The sequence below is a fragment of the Channa argus genome, chromosome 6, assembly GCF_033026475.1.
Source record: "Channa argus isolate prfri chromosome 6, Channa argus male v1.0, whole genome shotgun sequence".
Classification (NCBI taxonomy): Eukaryota; Metazoa; Chordata; class Actinopteri; order Anabantiformes; family Channidae; genus Channa; species Channa argus.
The window spans coordinates 20,420,390-20,439,500 of NC_090202.1; the positions used below are offsets into that span (position 1 = coordinate 20,420,390).

Below are 19,111 nucleotides of genomic sequence, written 5' to 3' on the forward strand. Positions count from 1 at the left end.
CTGTTTCTGACTCGGGGTTTGTTGGACGCCTGCGAGGAAAGACCCAAAACATTTGTGTGAATCATTCAAAATAAAGCTGTAGAAAACCTCAGCACCTGAACAGCCCTTTCATGTCTCAACCCCCTCACCTATGGGCTACGGGAGCATTAACGTGGCCCCCGACCGGGGCCTCTGCAGTCACTGTCATCCACCTTCATTTGCGCGGGGGAGAGATATCCCAGGGGCTAACTAGGTTTCAATTAACATTCGCCTCTTTTAATGGCTTTTGTAAAAGCTCACTTCAGATGTTGTGTTTGCTGTCAAAAACGCGCACGGACAATGGGTGGACTCTGGGTTTAAAATAAGCATGGGAAACGGGGGGTCTTTCACCTGCTAAAAAGGATGTCATTATATTCTGGCAGATTATTATCATACGCTGAGATGAATGAATCCTGCCAGTTGTCAGGACATGGCATCAAAGAAAGCGGAAATTTGAGTTTGTTTTGAGCTGATTTCTCTCTAATAACCCAGATAACCTGTGCGGAATTCTTCATTTACGACTGTGGTAAAATAACTAAAAGAACAAAATTATGTGGTCGAATATTTTCAATAACATTTGAGGATAATTTGTGAATTTCATTATACGTTAGACCATAAAGACTGTGTGTGGAAGTTAGGCTGCTGTTTAGGCCACTTGCCTTTTTCGCATCTGTTTACTAAAAGGGAAAAACGCATCGCTCTTTACGCTGACGAACGTGACAATTTGGGAGTGTCAGTAATCTTACTGAAATTGGATATAACAGGCAAATGGAAAACAGAGAGAGGCATGATACATACCTCGGTCCTTTCTTTAAAAGCGACACCGAATCTCCGTGTCCAATCCATTACCGGGGGATGAAATTCAAAGTCAGAACTCTCGCTTGATGAGAAATAAATTAGTTGCATCACATGTTCTGCGTGGAGGCCATTCATAAAGCCTTTTTTTTTTTCAAATCGATTAGTTTTAGCTGCTACATGACCTATTAGGGTAAAAATTAATACACCAAAGGAGGGACTCAAAAAGGGTTTATGACTATAAATTCCCACTCGCACTACAAGAAAACATACATATGCTGTCCTATTTACTTCATCGGCCCGCATCAGTGGACTTGGTAGTAAGTAGTAACTTTTCAGTTAAAGACTAACAACAATGCATGATCAAATTAGGTTTTTACAATTAGCTCCACAGCATGAAAATGTTGCTTACACATTAATGCATCAGTAATGTGTAACAATTTATTGTTACTCAAATAAATTCCCAAGAACCTATGATGTGTAGCCTATATCGGTGGGGATATAGAGTGAGCTTATTTGACGTTTTCTGATAACACGTTAATAATATGTTACTTTCTCAATGAGTGTACTGACGTTATGGTGCCAAATATAAATATATATAATTTTTATCTGCAGACATTCTTTAGGGTTAATATTTCCCTATAGCTGGATCCAGCTATATCTGGATGGCTTCACATTTTTTAGTTCTTAACCAATGTTTACAGGTTAATGGTTTAAGTTTTGAGTGTTTCACAATGTGGGTCCAGTAGTATTTACACAAAACTGAACAGGCAGAGAGTTTCCCTGCGGTCGTGTAGATGACGTCAACCAGCTTGTGACGTTGCAATACAAATAAAAATAGTAAAAAGAAAGTAATATAGAAATATGATACAATACTGAAAAGTAAGTGTAATTAATATTAGGAAGTATGTTGAAATGTTCTGAAGTGAAGAATGTTGAAGGAGAGCTACATTTGTATTATTCATCACTCTAGCATCATGTTTTGTCGATGTCTAATTTTTATTTTATATTTTTGTGATGGATAATTGTAAACACATTTTCCTTAAAACTAAATTAATTGGTGCAACTGTAGCTATAACTAAAAAATGCAGCTAGACCATGACACAACAGGCTTTAGTGTGGTGCTGACCAATCAATTAACAGGGATCTGTTTGCATGGTGTTATTATTTGAATAAATAGACTATGTGACAGCATAAACTTAGAGGGTCTGGAACTTCTGGTTAATATATGTTGTACAGCATGCAAGTCCTAAATAGTAACCAGTGATTAAATGGTGAATGGTCAACACCGGTTTTTATCTATTCTGTTTTTCTATGAGGAGAACTTTTGCTGCTGAATGGTTTAATTTAAGTCAAATACAGAGGGAGTGTTGTATGGGCAGCTGCTCACATATGACAAATCCCGGTCTGTGATATTAAAAGGACATCAGCATTCGGCCCATATTGAAAAATGTATTTACTTTTAATCAAGCTTTAGCCACCAGCAGTTTACACAAGTCAACCTACGTGAGAAATGCAACCACGTTGACACTGAGGGGAGGGATTTCCCGGTTTGACAGCATGTAGCGTCCCATGTCTGCCAGTAGGGGGCATGTGTGCTGCACAGCATGACGCTAAATGTCTCGATTTGGCTCATGTTCAGGTTAATACCAGTCATTATGTAAGAGCAGGAGTGACAAAACACAGCCTTGGTAACAGGCCTGTCTGTCAGCTGTTGGCTCCACTATACTGAGACGAATGATGCATGCAATGGGTATTCATGTTTCCTTTATTACTGAAATGTGTTTATGTATGTAAAACAGCACATAAAAGAACATTTCTCTGTGCAAATACAATTTGGTACTTAAACAACAACCACAGATTCTCATAAAAACCAACAAGATATTCTAGGTCCTCTGAAATAAATACAATATGATTACATTTGTCAAAAGGTATACCCCATTACTTGTGTCAAATAAGAGGGTGAAAGTGCCAGAAGTTGGAAAAAGGTTGAGCGGTGTGATAGAAACAAGCATGGTAATCAGACTGGAGGGGTTTCAGATTCATGTTCAGCTGTGTTTGTTTTTGCCTTTTACCCCATGCAGTGAGGTAGGGATAACATAACTCTGCAAAGGCAAGCACTTGGCTTAAAACCACCTGGTGTCCAAATCATTCTCTGAATTCTTTTCTAAGTGCTGTCAGCGAGGTCTGGGAGCCAGGGCATAACACACAAGTGCAATTCACATGCTCCACGGACCACATCACATTTGTCAGCTTGAGGGTTTTACATTGCGCCATAAATAAGGTATCACTTTTTGCCATATTCAAGAATTATAAATAAATAATTGTATAGATTGTAACGAGGATTACATACACATAATAACGTTTCACAGTAATATTCATAATACGTCGGATCACCGTAGGCCATTGTGTTTCAGCTTGTATGTCTGAAGTTCATTTATTTAAAAAGTTAATTCAGTAGTTTTTTGTGATTTGCAACGTGTTTTTTGGGGGGGGGCGGGGGGCACACCCATAAAGTGAACTTTTGAATTGTGCTAGTGAAGGAACTGACTGTATGGATTTGCGCTTTCTAGTTTCTGCTACAGCTCATGAGGCCCTCTGTGTTTCCATAGATAATTATGAATCCTGACAATCTTAGAGGAACCAGAACCATATTGCACATGTAACAATGGATCATTGGACTCTCATATGTAGTTCTGAAGGAAGCAGAGGAGTTACCTTTAACTTGGAAGCAGCTGAAGATGAGACTTTAGCCTGGATTATACCTGTTATAATACTTATAGACACATATCTGTTTGACTTTTCTTCAAAGTCAGGTGCAAAACCCCCACATTATATAGGTATAAAAAAGGTGCTCCATTTTGAAACCCTGTCTTTAATTTCTGCTGTGTAAATGATGTGACGGGGGGAAGGAATTCCCGGCCCAGCTGGGGGCTGTCAGCGGCAGTAGGCCTGTGATTACAGTGAAGTTTTGCTTAATTCAGCAACAAGGTGAGGCACACGAGTCAGGAGACACTCTATCCCTTCAGTTAAGAAAAAACAAAAACAAAAAGTCTCGACCTTTCAGTGGGGTAACATGCACAAAAGTAGCCAAACACAGGATCGAAATCACAAGCTATGCTTTTGAATCCCTTTAAAGGTGCATTTTCATTGTAAGAATGGAAACAGTGCCATCCTGTAGGGTAAGTTAAAGCACACGGATTAGAAAGGTCTTCAAGAAAAGCTGATCACATCTATCTGGTACCACTCACCACTTCTCTGTGGAGTATTTACAGTTTGGATTGTGGGTTCTTGATGACATTGAAGGGGCTTTACACGTAAATGCATAAGCCTCCATAAAAATCCGTCCATTACCTGAAACCTGAAAAGTGAACGTTGCCAAATATCTTTACAGTAGAATAGTGCTTTGTTTAGATATGAGTGAATCATCATGGAGAGTCCTCATACAATGAGTGGTATAGTGAAATATGCATATTATTTAGTAAGATAAGATTAGGGAGCGTGCCAAACCCTGGAAATGAGCACTTCACATTCCGTCATCAACCCAGACACTGCTTAGACCAACACCAGGGTCTAAGACTTAAGTTCACTCACCGAGATGCCCAGTTAACTGGGTCTCCTGCAAATTCAAGTGCATAATTTAAGGAAAAGATTATCAAGGATCATATTGGCCTATTGCTCCAAACAACATCAAGGCCTTTGGGTGTTTGCTATAATGATGAAAGGCCATTTGGACGAGATTTATGCCTAGAAAAAAGAAAAGGAGCCGGGTTAGGAGTGCCAGCTGATAGTACTATGTACATAATCACACAATCAAAGCACAACATCTCCATCAATGCTCAGAGCCAGCACCCTGTCAGGCGTTTCTCCGCGAATTACTGGTGGCGGATGATCGGCCTGTCTCGTGGTCCGGTCTGTATTTGAGCCAGCAGATGAGCCATGTGACGACCACCGAGAACATGGCCAGGATGCTGGCAACCGACAAGCAAATGGGTCCGGCCGGAGAGGGAGGAATGCTGTGACTGTGCACAAAGATCAGGCCCATGAACAGCAGCACCAGCATGGACAAAAAGGAGAAGATCACGCAGACGCAGCCGGTGGTCAGCGCCACTCTCTTGCAGCTCTGACAACTATCGTAGCGCACCGAATCCTGGGAGAGGGTCGTGGCCGTGGACACGGTGGTGGACGGGGTCGCCTGGCTGACGCTGGACGCCCCCGATGCCTCCTCGCGGCGAAGTGCGACCAGAGCCGGGTGCAGCGGGGGAGGGTACGGGGGCAGAGCGTCCTGAGGCAGGGGGTCCGAGTCGATGTAGAGCGGGAAATCCTCCGTCACCTTGGTGTTATTGGGCAGGTTTTGTATCCGATAATCCGGCACTGGAGTCCGGTGGCGGCAGATGGGGCAGCTGATGCGCCATGGCCGCTCCTCCCGGAGGTGAAGCGTGTTCAGGCACTCCTCGCAAAACGTGTGCAGGCACTCCAAGATCTTCGGAGCCCGGCGGTCAAGGTCGAAGTAATTGTAACAGATTTTGCATTCGTACTCCTCGTAGGGAAACGCCGAGGAGCTCTCGCCAGGGGGTTCCGCTCCGTTTGATGCCAAATCTACCTCTGCCATGTCATCTTTCGCCATTCACACTCTTCGGTGAACACAAAGGGAGCTGGCGGACAGATGCTGATGACGGTGCACGTCTCTCCTCCTCTCCCCCTCCTCTCCTCCCTGTTCATTGAATCGCCATCATCCCCGCCGACATTGTTTATGTGTTGTTATAATCCCCGCAGCCTCTCTTACGCCTCTCTTGCTGTTTTGGCTTAAAGATCGGGATCCATTTTAAATATTAAACAGCTCCCATTTGGTGTTCGGCTGTGCGGGAACAGATGATGTAATGGCGGTGACTCCGAAGCATCCACAGACTCCGAGCATCCCGCAAATAAGAGAATGAGAGAGAGAGAGAGAGAGAGAGAGAGAGAGAGAGAGAGAGAGAGAGAGAGAGAGAGAGAGAGAGAGAGAGAGAGAGGCAGTGATGTGTGTTGATCTGTTGGGGAGTGTGTTGTTGTTATTGTTTTCAGAGCTCGGTGTGCAGGGAGCAGCTATGGCAACCATGCTCGTTCACAATTACGTAGAACATGTTGGACAATAGGATGCGCTCATTTGGTCAAATGTGGCTGTCAATTCACGGTTTCCTGTTATACTCACACAAGTACACCAGCGAAACCTCTGAACAAGCGCACACATGGCCTACAGTCGATAGGAGCCTCTTATTTACCCGTTCATTGCATTAAAGAAGGAGAACTGAGCTTCAGCAGCGAGACCATTTTAAAAGGGTCACTGTCTCAATCATGTTATGTATGGTCTCTTATTTATTAGAAGACTTTTTCAAGTGTAGATTTGGTTTGTGAAACACTGCAAAGTAAACTGAGATACTCCACCTTAAAATAAGATTCATCACTAGTTTAAGTAGTGAAGAGTGGTACAGAGGTTCGAACAATAATTTTTGAGAGAGGGAGATTGGAGACAGGCAGAGGTAATGAATAAAAACTAACCTGACAAATCACATACTCACTGATGTTAACGTTAAATGATTTCAAACATGAACGTTGAAGCGATTTTAATGTGGCTAAAAACCACAAGCAATGGTGAAAACATTGCCACCACATAAGAAATGAAAAGCTTCCAGGTAACATTTACTTTCTGCTTATAGGTATGAAGATAAATAAATCTGGTCCTTTGCTGAGGTGGTTGTTACAGTTCCACCTATTAAGTCAATGGTGGATTAACAGCATTGCTGTTTGCTGTACAAATGATGGCACATATCTGCTGGAGTAATAACACACACTAAGTGTTTGTAAGTGTTATTTTCAGGCCCAAAAATAAAAATTATGGTAGCCTATACTTGCAGAAATTGATAAAATATGTTCATACCACAAAATAAATATCTCTGATCAGATGCATTCAATCGTATATTTGAGCATAAAAAAGATGGGTCAGATCAGAGATCTTTCGTATGGATCATTGCTGATACATCAGGATTAGTCTCACTATGTGGTGGAAACTCATTTTAAAAATTATTCACCATGTAGTTGCATTTTGTCCAATTAATCATTTGTATTTTGGTTGAAGCACTTCCAAAGCCTTGAGTTCAGTCATTCAGCGTCGACTCTAGTATATTAACTTGTTCATGCTTCAAAAATAGCTCTAAAAGGAAAGAAACAGCAGGATCAGAAGACTAAGAGTTGAAGATTAATGATTAAAAATGGGCATTTTATGTATTTCCTGGAAAATTATCCAAAGGAACTATAAAAGCATTGCAGAATGATCTGAGCAGATGAAAGCACCACTCTAAATGACCTAATTTCTAATATTATTTTTATATCATATCTCATGTGGAACCACAGTTTAGGACCAATGAACTCACCACCTTAAAGTTCCCAGAAATGTAAAGTAGAAAAACAAATAAGCAACAAACAAATAAACACAAATGACCTACAGTCCTGAATATGGACCAAATCGTCCTCGTGTTTTCTGTAAATATTTTTGATTAAACCTGAACAATCCAGAGCTAGAGGTCGAATAAGCCAAGTCGTCCTGCCCCACCCCTCACAGCCCCGCCCTGTGCGCTCACCTGTGGCCCGGCTGCCTCACCTGTACACAGCTCTGCACCCTCGCCTTGGGGATAATCACCTTTACTGCTAAGGAAATCCGCATTTGCCTGCATCTGCTCTTTTTCACCTGCCATGCTGGAGCTCTTGACTTACCTCCATGACCCGGAGCTCGTGGCCCGGTTTCAGAGACGATGCGGACTCTTCCTTGTCGATTCCGCGCGTCACAGCCAAGGGAGCACGCGCGCTCCTTTGGGGACCCCGGAATACGCCGACAAACCACGTGGGCAGCTGAAGGGAAGAGTTGACCACCAGGACAACAATTCAAACTATAAATACAAAGAGAGTGGATGTGATGTAAGTCACGCACAGCGTTATTATTAAAACTAGTAGCCTCACTGATCGTGACTGAGCCAATTTTAATTTGAGACAAAAAGTCTGTATCAGAGCACCATAGTGTCTGTCTTTATAACTGTCAAATTTTTAAAGAAGGTTAATTTTAAACACACACACTGCAAGTCTACTATATGCTATCAACAAGCGTGAGGATAAAAGGATTTTAGAGTTTTATTGACAGATTACGCAAACCAAAGTGTGACTGGCTTTTCTCGTTTGTCTGGGCGTTTGTCAGCCACCTGATCCTCATCTCCTCACAGCCAGTCTCTGAATGTTTACATTGCTTTGTCTGCTAAAGTGAAGGCAAAGTCAAGTTACTCTCTGGCTTAAGAATGTAGACTGTGGATTCACTGATAATCTCAACTGATTTAGCTGCCGATAGGCTACCGTTGAGCACATTGTTTTATATGTATTGATACACAAAAGCATATATCACAAAACAGTGATATATGCTTGTGGAGCTCCAGCTGCTATTTGTCTCTATTAGGAGCAAGTGACAAGGCTGACTGGTCAAAAACATAACCCTGATGATGATGACTATGATGTTGCAGTATGAAAGAAGTGGGCATTTTAAAGGAAATGGAAGACACTAATCTGTTGCACTGTAGGAAATGTAGTGTTTGGAGAGCTATTTGAAAATCTCCTCCTCTGCTACTTTGATTTTGACTATTCTTTATATAAAAGTAGTGTCTCGTGAGTTGAATAACTCCATGGAGGTGCTATTTTAAATTGCTAGAATTAATTTAAAGAGGTCTTCCTGAAAAGAGGAATTTTCCAGGTAAACACGATGACAGTAGCCTTTGTTTGGTATTAGTTGGTGTGTTTCCTTATCACTTAACAAAATTATGTATGCTGTGGCTGGTAAACTGCAAAGAACTTTCAAACAAGATTAAGATTTTTAATCTTTATCTGGGTTCCTGGAGCCAACCCTGTTTCCATTATATGTTGTGTTGATATGTGTTTGTTCTCTGTAGAGCTGCAGTAAGCCTCATTATGAAGTGAGGAACTGGCTGCTGCACTTCCTCTTCCTGTTCTCAGCAGGACTGGGGCATGAAATTTTCTACATCACCTGTCTGCCCTGCATTCACTGGAACCTGGACCCATTCCTGTGCCGACGCCTCGTCAACATGTGGACAGTAAGTCACATCTTTATAGACAGAATGTGTGTGTTTGTGTGTGATCATGTCATTCAGATCACCTCCACATGCTCAGACGCAAGTCTTTAGTCTGATGTCTGTCTGTTCCACAATGCCACCTCTCTTCTCTCTGCATTTCTGTCTTCCTCTCTTCACCTTTCAACCTCCTTTCATCCCTCTCCCCTTTTTGTGACCTGTGTCTGACACCACCCTGTCCATATATCCCCAGGCCTTGGGGCCACTGGGGCCAACGTGACCGGGGGCCCTGACATGGTGAGAGGGGCCACACATGAGGACACATTAGTGGAAACATTCTAGAATCTCCCCTTTAGATGTTTATTCTGACATAAACCAGCACATTATGACAAGAGACCCTAAAAACATGTCAAATGTGATCACAGAGGGAAAGCATTTGACACTTGTAGAGACACACAGACAGACGCAGGCAGCCATGTGCCCTCACTCCTGCAGAGTGTGTGATGTGTTTTTGTGCCCTTTGTGTCCCTGCCCTAAGCACTTTGTGGGTGCCCTGTGTCTGAACCCCTTGTTTGGCCCCTCAGGGGGAGAGATACCATTCTTCTGGCATCCTGGCTGCACTAGGCCCTCGTTTGAACTTCTTGCAAACACACAATAATGCCAGTACACACATACATGCACACACTCCCCTTCTAAACACATTTATTGCCCTCCTTGTAGTTAGATATTACCAGCTTTACTTTGTGTTCTCCTCCCTCCAGGTCTAAGAGCAGAGTGTTTTATTGGCCTCATCAGCACACTGAGCTTTCTCTCTCTGGTCCATTTGGTCCCGTCAGCCCTCAGGGCTGTCGCCCCGCACTTGGAACTTTTAACAGGGCCCTGCCATTGTGCTGGTGAAGTTATCTAAGGTTCATGGAGGGCTATTCACTCTCTCTCCCCTCTCCTCTGTCTCCCTCAAACTCTTCATGTCAATAACTCAAGTGTATTTATGCAACTTAAGACTTGTATGTTAGCGCAAACACATTACAGGCTCATTCAAGACGCACACATTATAAGCTACACACGTACCTCTGTGTCCTTCACTACACTCTGTTGCTTTTACTTACAGGGTGACTTTGGTTGACTTAGAAAACAATGGCTGTCATTTACCATATGGCCATGAATTACATAACAGTGTTGTTTGTGGTTACTCTGGGGTCGTAATATGTAAATCATACACCCACTGTGCTGTTTGAAAGACACATTTTAAGATGTGCTTTACATACTGAGACAAAGGGCAAACACTAAGATTTAAAGTGTGTTTAGAAAGGAGCCTGTCGAGTTTCCACCACTTGGTGATATTGATCTGTTAACCTAAATTGTTTGCAGTGATAGTGATTTGGAACAAAAATGATCTTGTTCCTAACAAGTGAAGAGCTCCTATTTAAGTAAAGGACTGTATTAACGCAAGAATGAAGACCCACGTAGCGAAGCAGAAACTTCAGGAAACTTGGTAGATGTACTTATTTTTACAATAAATACAATATACTTACAAGATAAACATACTTGTTTACTACACATAAAACTATGTTTATTGCATAAACAAATACATTTAATGCATAATAACTACAAAATAACAATGACTGTCCCTGAAATCATTCACTCATTCACATGCTACTCTGTTTTACAGCTGTAAACCACAGAGCATCACATGGTGGGATAGTTATTTGGAGGAAGGGTACATGCCCCTTAGCATATTATTTATGTAAAACTCTGTGTTGGAACATAAGAGTGAGCTATGTTTACACACCCAACATCGGGCAAGTTTAATTCGTGGACATTAAATGTTGTACACAGCCGACAAATAACGTGTCATTTTTGTATATGTTTTTTATTCTTTTGGTTTGACTAAAATAGCTTGATTGGACATATTGAACATACGTTGTCCCCTACTGCCAGCTAAACTTGGCTTGGAGAAAATGTAAGTGTATTTTTTATGAAGTGTGTATTTTGTTTAGGCAGTTTATCGCGTAACCAAAACTCAGAATTTGTCTACAGTATGGGATATAGAAATCAGTCACAGCTTTTTCTTAGATTCTCTAAAAGTTAAAATTGCCTAAACTGTCTAGAACAAAAAGGATCAACAATGCATAAGCTATAAATTACAGGTGTTTTTCTTTTTTTTTTTTTGTACTAATGGAAAAATGAACTGACTCAGCTAAGCAAAGTGTACAAACCAGCACTATTGTATAACTACAGGTTTATGAAGAACATCAGAGAATTGTAAGAAATGGAAAACTATGCCCAGAAGAAGAACAGAATAAGTTGCCTTATTAGGGTTATTTCAGTAAACTACAGGAGCCATGCTGTGGGGATGTGGCATATTGCCACTACAGTCATATTCTGGTGGAACACTTACAATTTAGAGAGAAAATACTTCTCACTTTCAGAGTGTAGGCAGCAGCAGGACTCCAAAATATCCTTCATCCAAATCAAGCTACTGTGTATTATTAGCTGTTGAGGAGTTCTACACTTAAAAACAACAATGTGTCTTATTCCCTGATGTGATTACCTGTGAACCCTAGGATTTTAATATACCTTGACCAGAGCTGATTTTACAGTTTCTCTGTGGTCACTGGGGTGGTACACATTACAAACATAGTAACCAGCAACAAAACCAGTTAGTTATCATGTGGCTACATGGAACAAAACCAACACCTTGTGTTTTTCTCTGTTCAAACAATAATCTGTGCAGTAGACCCTCTTTAACACACACAGACACACTAACACAAAGCCGCACATGAACCACGTGTTGACAGATCAAAGTCCAAAGCTGCTCCCATCTCAATCAATACTCCTATTCATGAGGAAACACACCGACACAAACACACCAGTTCCACTATCACTGTGTATCTCTCTGGCCCGTTGTTAACTCCTCTCTCCTCTTCGACCCAGACTGTCCCTGGGTCGGTCCTTTGATGTGACTCACGCTAAGAAAGACACAAATGAGACACTGGCGCAGTGGCTTTACTGGGGGCAGTTGAAGCTGATGTTAGTGTTAAGTGCACAAGTCTGAGGGAGGAGGGGGGCTGTCAAATCATGCAAACACTAGCATTGTGTGAAAACAGAGAGGTGGGGATGATGTGCACACAGTAAAGTTTGTTGTATGAATACAGAGGCGAGGTTAATGAAAGGGGTCAAAGGAACGAGTGTGTCATTGTCTGTTTATTGTGTACTGCATGTGTATAGATACAGTGAGGGCAGATGCAGCTGTTGGATAAAAAAAAATTACATTGACTGACCAGATGATGAGGAGAGATGGAAAAGAAAAGAATATTGTCAGAACGATTTATTTTATTGTTGACCTTATTCATGCTGATAGAGATTACTTCCATAAGTATGTGGACACTTGTTGAGTCAAATACTAATGTACTACTGCTAATGCGCTGATTTTATTTTTTTCCCCCATCGTTACTATGTTTAACATCTTAGTTTAGCACGCAACAGTTTGCTAATCAATACTATAACAATTTGTTTGTCTTTTCGGCTGAAATACAGACATTATTTTCAAACCAAAGTACTGGGAAAGGTTAGCCCTGAAGATGGTGTGAGGCAAAATGGTTTGTGGTTTTAGTAGGAGTGAAGTACTGTAACTACATCATGAAGGATCAGTTATCAAGAAACCAGAGTTAATTAGGGAAGACAAGGGAACGTGGGTAAGTGTCTTTCATAAAGAGATTCTTTTTAAGATCACCAATTAACACACTGTAGCATGTTTGTTAAATCCGTACACAAAGTCAAAAATCATTTAAAAAATCATTTAGCAGCATTACAAACAGTTTTACATTTTTATTATTATTATTTTTTTACAGAATAGAATCGTTGTCACTCTGATGTGTTTTTCTACAATGTTCTACAGCAGAAAAATACTTCTATCAAAGTGGGGAAAAAAAGAGCAGCAGTGTGTCAGTTAGTAGAGTGGCCACCCAGCGAGCACAGGGTCTGAGGTAGGCGTCCTGCTCTTCCTGACAACATGTCAAAGTGTCCCTGGGCAGGAAACTGAACCCCCGACAGCCCATTCCCTTCCCCAGCCGCGCAGTGCCGGTCCTGAACGCGGAAGAAATTGGGGAGGGTTGTGTACGTAAGGAAGGGCATTCAGTGTAAAAACTGTGCCAAATCAACATGCAAACTAAGGATCTTCTGTGGCGGCCATGAGCTTACGGGATAATCCGAAAGGACAAAAAACTATTCAAAGTAGGGGGAAAAGCTTAAAGTAATTAGAGTGTGAAACAAATAGGCCTATTCAGCCCTTTTAAATCAATATTTAGTGCATGCACCTTTAGCAGCAACTGCCGTGTGGATTCAGTCAGATTAGCTTATCTAGTCACTGCAAATTTTCCCCATTCTTCTTGGCAAAACCGCTGAAGCTTGGTCAGGTTGCACAGGGGACCGTGAGTGAGCAGCACTGTTCACATCCAAAGCAAAACATTAACTTTGGCTGCTTGCTTGGAAAAAATATTTTTCTATTCGAGACTACATGAGATTTCCCTGCAGGATTTCCCTTTATGATGCTGCTGGTGGTGTGTTTGTGAGGATATGCAGTGTTACTGTAGGTTTATGCTAAACATAGCATCAAGTCTTATGACCAACAAGCTTCCAATGACCAAACAAATTTCATCAGACCATAGAAATTTCTTCCATTTGACTCTTGAGAGGGATGGTCTCTCCCCTCTCACCTGCAGAAACTTGTAATTCCTTCAGAAGAGTCATAAGGGCCTTGGTGGCCTCCTTCACGAGTCTCCTTCTTGCACATGAAACACATTCACTGCACTGACTTGTATAACTTCTGCACCAGTAATGGTTTTAGCAATAAGGGTAAATTATAACTTATTTTCTGTTTTTATATTTAATTTGTTTTGATTACTTAGAGATCTACTAACATGTTGGCATAAAAGGGTCTGTCTGTTGAGTAGTACAAGAAAAGTCTAATCAAATCAACCATGATTCAGTGTTAACAATCGTGAAAAAATTTATAGATACTGTACTGACTGTGGGTCTGGCCTCACCTCCCCACATCAGTGCTGGTCCTCACTAATGTTCCTGTGGCTGAATGGGAGCACATCTTTGCAGCCAAGCTCTAAAGTCATATTTCTGACTTTGATGTTCCAGTGGACATTTTTTTTTATTTTTTTTTTGTCATTTTGTGTATTATAATTTCTGCCTCTGTCCCTTTCAATGTTTTTCCCTCTGTTTCTACATGTTGCTGCACTTAGAGCAGGTCAGCAGATGTACTTTGATATTATTTGCCATGGTAACAAGCATTTTCTGATTACAGTGTCAGTAGAGATGGTAATAACAGCCTCTCTGTTCTCTCGCTTAAACACACACATTAGTGTCCTGCTCTCTCTCTTTGCACTGCCTCCCTGCTCCTCGCTGCTAAGACAGCCATTCATTAAATATACAACACAGAGCTTTAAATAAACCTGAAGCTGGAGCAGGCTGCCCCTCTGAGGGCCGCTGGGGAGCTCATGAAACAGAATAGCAGCAGGACACACACACACACACACCTTGCACCGACTATGTCATTCTGTCAGGAGCCTTACCACAGCAGCCCAACACGCTGTGTCAGCAAACTCTCATACAATTCTCAGTGTCTTACAGCAGATTTTGGTACTGTACGACTGCAGAATCTGCACTGTGTACGAGGGCGGGTCTATTCTCTTATTCCCCTTTTTTTTTGTTGTCGAATGGGAACGTTGATTACTTATTTATGAGAGAATGTGCTTAGTTCTAGAACACAGCCTAATGAGGATTTTACCCTCTCTACTCATTATTGTATCGTCTTCCATCTCTTGCTGCTTTTGCAGACAAATACTGCAGTATCCTTTTTTTCGTAATTAATTGTAATTATGCTCCTAAATAATATTCAGTGCACAAAGAAGACCCCACACTACAATAACTTTGTCTGCGTGTATATGTGTTTTTAATTTTGGGAAAATCAAATATCCATGAATAGATATCCATGGGATCCTGCTTCTAAGTAACATGTACTGTCCATTCTATTGTAGTTGGTTATGTATGTTGGCCAGGTGATGAAGGATGTGCTGAAGCTGCCTCGCCCTCTCTCACCTCCCGTGGTTAAGCTGGAGACCCGTGTCGATGCAGAATACGGCCTGCCCTCCACTCACGCCATGGCTGCCACCGCCATCTCCTTCACCTTCCTGCTAAGTGCCCCCTCGAGAATACAGGTGAGCATCACAAACCAGCTCATCGGTCCTTCTGGTCAAGCTACAGTTCTTAATTACAGTAATTAAATCATTTTTTTAGACAATTATCAGCAGCTAAGCTCAAACCAGCTTTTCTGTCCTTTCAACCACATTTTATAGAGTTTGTCTAGGAATTGGCAAAACAGGTCACAACATCAACTGTCATCATGACAGGAGAGAGCATATTTATCTCAACGCTCTGCAGACTCTTCTTTTATCAATGCTAAGAACTACTGTCATTTTACATGATTTGTTATGTTTATGTTAAAAATGTCAACACACAATTTTGCATGTAAAAGATTAAGAAATATGTTTATTGCTCATGATACCTGTCATATTTTAACTTAACAGTCACAATGGAAGATCTTATACTTGGATGCACAGAAACCTTAAAAATACCTAGTTAAAAAAGCTGCAACATCAGTCTTATGATTAGAAGAGGTGATATCAAATACTCCTCCACAAAGACTTTATTGGTTGCTGTGATAATATTAGTGAAAGTCACTGGTTATTTTGCCCGTTACTATGAAAAATGATATCCACCACCATAGCTGGCTTCAAATGATGTACATCCACCTTTTATTAGAGCTTGGAGGCCTAGGCTAAGTGGATGCTGAACTCAAATTCTGACACTAGATACCCCATTAGCAGTGCTATTAAATTGCCATTGAATTTTCTGGATTCCTTTAAGATTAGCGAGGCTCCAGTGTTGCATTATTCGATCCAAATGAGCAGTTTCTCTCAAGGCAGAGTGTTGAAGGAGGCTGAATTTGAGGCACTAGGAGCCTCAATGGTGGTGAAGGGGGATGGAGGGAGTGGCCCCGCTGTCCATCAGCGAGTCATGACGGAGCTGTTGGACAATGAGCAGGGAGGGGCGGGGCCAGCAGTCACCATCAGTCACCATCAGGCACACCCGTCGAGCTGCTGTTTGGTCTTCTGATGGACTGGACTGAGTCAATGACTGTCAGTCCACGTCTCCACCTCCCACAACCTTCTCCAGATTCCTCACCTCTTTCTCCCACATGCTGCTGCCAAGTCAATAAAACACTCAATCACGGCCTAATCGCCGGCTGTTTTAATCAGACAGTGTGTTTTAATATAGACCTGAGTGACTGTAGGTCCGTCAGTTAGCAGGTCTACACAGTTGTCAGACTGATTTTCTGTCAGATTATGTCAGCTCACTCTCCGTCACTTTTTATTTTCACACTGCAGTTTTCAAGGTCATAGAAATCATGTTAGCATCACTGAGACACCCATGTACAGTACAGCACTTAACTGTTTCCTGAAATCCCCTTTAGACTGCCCTGAAAAAGAAGAGCATGGATGACTAGAAGCTTGTGAATAGCCACAAGGCCTCAGGGCAACTCGCCCTGTTCCAGGTCAGCAGGTCATAGGTCATGACAGTCAATCACAGAGTGACCCCCCCCTGTTCCTGGCATCCTTTGTGGCCACTTGTTAAAAACACCTCTCTTCATGAACTACCAGTGAATAGGCTTCCAGCTGCAAAAGACAGGAAAAGAGACACAGAGGAGGGAGGGAGGCACAGGAGGGGAGGATGAAGGAGGTGAATGAATACACAAGGCTTCTCTTCTCACTGTTATTGAAATAGAGGTGGGAACAAAACCTGCTGCCATAGGTAAGGTAGAGAGAAGTAAAAGGAGAAAGGAGCAAGTGACAGGCAGTTCGTCAAACAGGCAGAATGGACAAGTGGCAGAAAGAGGAGTTATGCATCAACACTAAGAGTGATGCGCTGATCATTTGATCACTTTTTGGAGTAAAATCATACCAGTGTTTTTTTTTCCCTGCAATGAGGAATGTGCAGAATTCTAGACACATGTGACACAGGACATTGCAGGACATCCCAAAAATCAGGGACTCATAATGTCCTTATGTGTGTGGGTGAGGATTCTACAGTCCTTTAAATGGTCAATGATGCAAGTGTGTGTGTGTGTTCATGTGCTTCAGTTCCAGTTTGAGGTGGGTCTGCTGATCGCAGTGACACTGTCATCCTTGGTGTGTCTGAGCCGTCTGTACACTGGCATGCACTCAGTTCTGGTGAGCTAGTCCTTCCACACAGATACACTAAACCTAAAACATTCAAGCACAACACCAGATTCATTATTCATACCTGTGTTGGGTTACACTGTCTGAGGCTTTGATCCAAGGCTCTTAGTTCAGCAGGGGCTTTGCAGTATGCTGCCTTCTTTTCATGTAAAAGATTAATATGGGAAATAGGTGAAAAAAGAAATGTAAAAATCTTAATTTTAAAGATCAAATTAACATTGTACAATATACAGACGTGGTAGAAGTACAGAAAGTCAATGCTCCAGTAAAAGTGTAAGTATTTGCCTACTCTACTGCAAGTACCACCCTGAAGTTTTTGCTTAAGTACTCTAAAATTTTAATTACATGTACTCGTCTGAGAAAACAAAATTCTGTTGATGGTAATGCTAACATAAATGTACAAGTTTATTCCAGATTGATTTGACAGACTCTCAAAGTTAAATATTCTGGCAAAGTTATAGTAATTATTTAACCATTTGGTTAAATCTGGAGCAGAAAGGGTACAACTGCTAAAGTTTGAGCTGATTTTAAAAAAATTATGTAGGAAAAAGAGAGATGATGAATATGAATATATGTAAATCATAAATTCATAGTTGCGGCAAAATTGTACTGAAGCACATTTAAATACCTTTTTGTTTGAAAAAGATGAGCCTCAATCTCAAGCAAGATTCAATATATTTCACACTGTTGCTTGAACAGTAATATTATTTTTGACATTATTCTATTTTCAGGATGTGATCTCTGGGGCTTTAATCTCAGTCATTCTCATGTTCCTCACCTATCCTTACTGGGAAACCTTCGACCATTTCCAGCTCACCAGCTTCATCTCCCCTGTTGTGGCACTGATACTGCCCCTGTTCCTCAGCTACACATACCCAGAGCTGGACCATTACAGCACTACGCGGGGAGACACCACCACTATCCTGGGAGCATGGGCTGGTTGCTCCGTTGGATACTGGGTGAACAAGCAGCTTGGCCAGACTTTTGAGCCTCAGGGTGTGTTACCTGTACCCCTTCCGACACTGACAGCAAATGCACTGTCAAGAAGTGCTGCCCGCTTCCTTCTGGGAGTCATGGCATTAGTTGGAACTCGGCAAATAATAAAAACATTATGTCTCCGGGTGCTCTATTTATGGTACATGGTTGCAAAAAATGACTACAGTGCCAGGAGGAAGAAAGAAATTGAAGTGCCATATAAGTTTGCTACATACACAACTGTTGGACTTGTCAATTCTATATTGGTTAATAGAGTTTTCATTCTGCTGGGGCTGCTTTGACCAGTAGACTGGCAGGCAGTGACTGAGAGACTGATCTAAAATTGGAAGGCAAAACCTCATTTATTTTATTTATATTTATTTTTTATATGCAGTTTTCACTGGGAATGTTTCACAGGAGAAAAGCTGTGATTTACCTGTAACTTAGCAAGCAAATAAAGGTTTTTGCTCATAGCAGTAGAGCTGTAATGACTTCAGTTTGATTATTTTAACAGTGTAGTCAAGACTTGTGGCACTTTTACATTGCAGTAGTGTGTATTTCAGATGTGCATGAAAAGCACGTTTACTTTCTCTTTTTCAAACGTGAGAACTCCACCTTTAGCCAGACAAGTTCATACTAGTTAAGAAAAATCGAAACTAGTTTAACTTCCTTTTAGTGTCAACCATAATTCAACTCGAAGGCAAATCACTTTGGCGGGTTAGAACACGTACTCTAGTACATCATACCGGCCTGGTTACTGTAGGATACTGTTGGTTCTTGACTAAGTAAATATGAAAGAGTCAAGCTCCATTTGCTACAGTACAATTTGAAGGAATGCCGGAGTACCTGTCAGACTTCATTTACCAGATGGCTTGTGCACAGTTCACTTTAATATCTGGGAGCCTACTGGCT

The 19,111-nt window shown here is 41.6% G+C and overlaps 2 protein-coding genes across 2 annotated transcripts; one reads left to right on the forward strand and one right to left on the reverse strand.

Moving 5' to 3' along the window:
* Positions 1-3,781: 3,781 nt before the first annotated feature.
* LOC137128739 (RING finger protein 228) lies at positions 3,782-5,794 on the reverse strand. The gene is made up of 2 exons (XM_067507214.1): positions 4,666-5,794; positions 3,782-4,560 (listed from the first exon to the last, which is right to left on the reverse strand). The coding sequence occupies exon 1, from the start codon at positions 5,438-5,440 to the stop codon at positions 4,670-4,672; it is 771 nt and encodes a 256-aa protein (XP_067363315.1). The 5' UTR covers positions 5,441-5,794; the 3' UTR covers positions 3,782-4,560; positions 4,666-4,669.
* Positions 5,795-6,425: 631 nt separating this feature from the next.
* sgpp2 (sphingosine-1-phosphate phosphatase 2) lies at positions 6,426-18,680 on the forward strand. Its single transcript, XM_067507213.1, has 5 exons — positions 6,426-7,764; positions 8,778-8,939; positions 14,963-15,142; positions 17,126-17,215; positions 17,956-18,680. Exons 1-5 carry the CDS (start codon positions 7,543-7,545, stop codon positions 18,499-18,501), a joined length of 1,200 nt encoding a protein of 399 aa, XP_067363314.1. The 5' UTR covers positions 6,426-7,542; the 3' UTR covers positions 18,502-18,680.
* Positions 18,681-19,111: the final 431 nt, after the last annotated feature.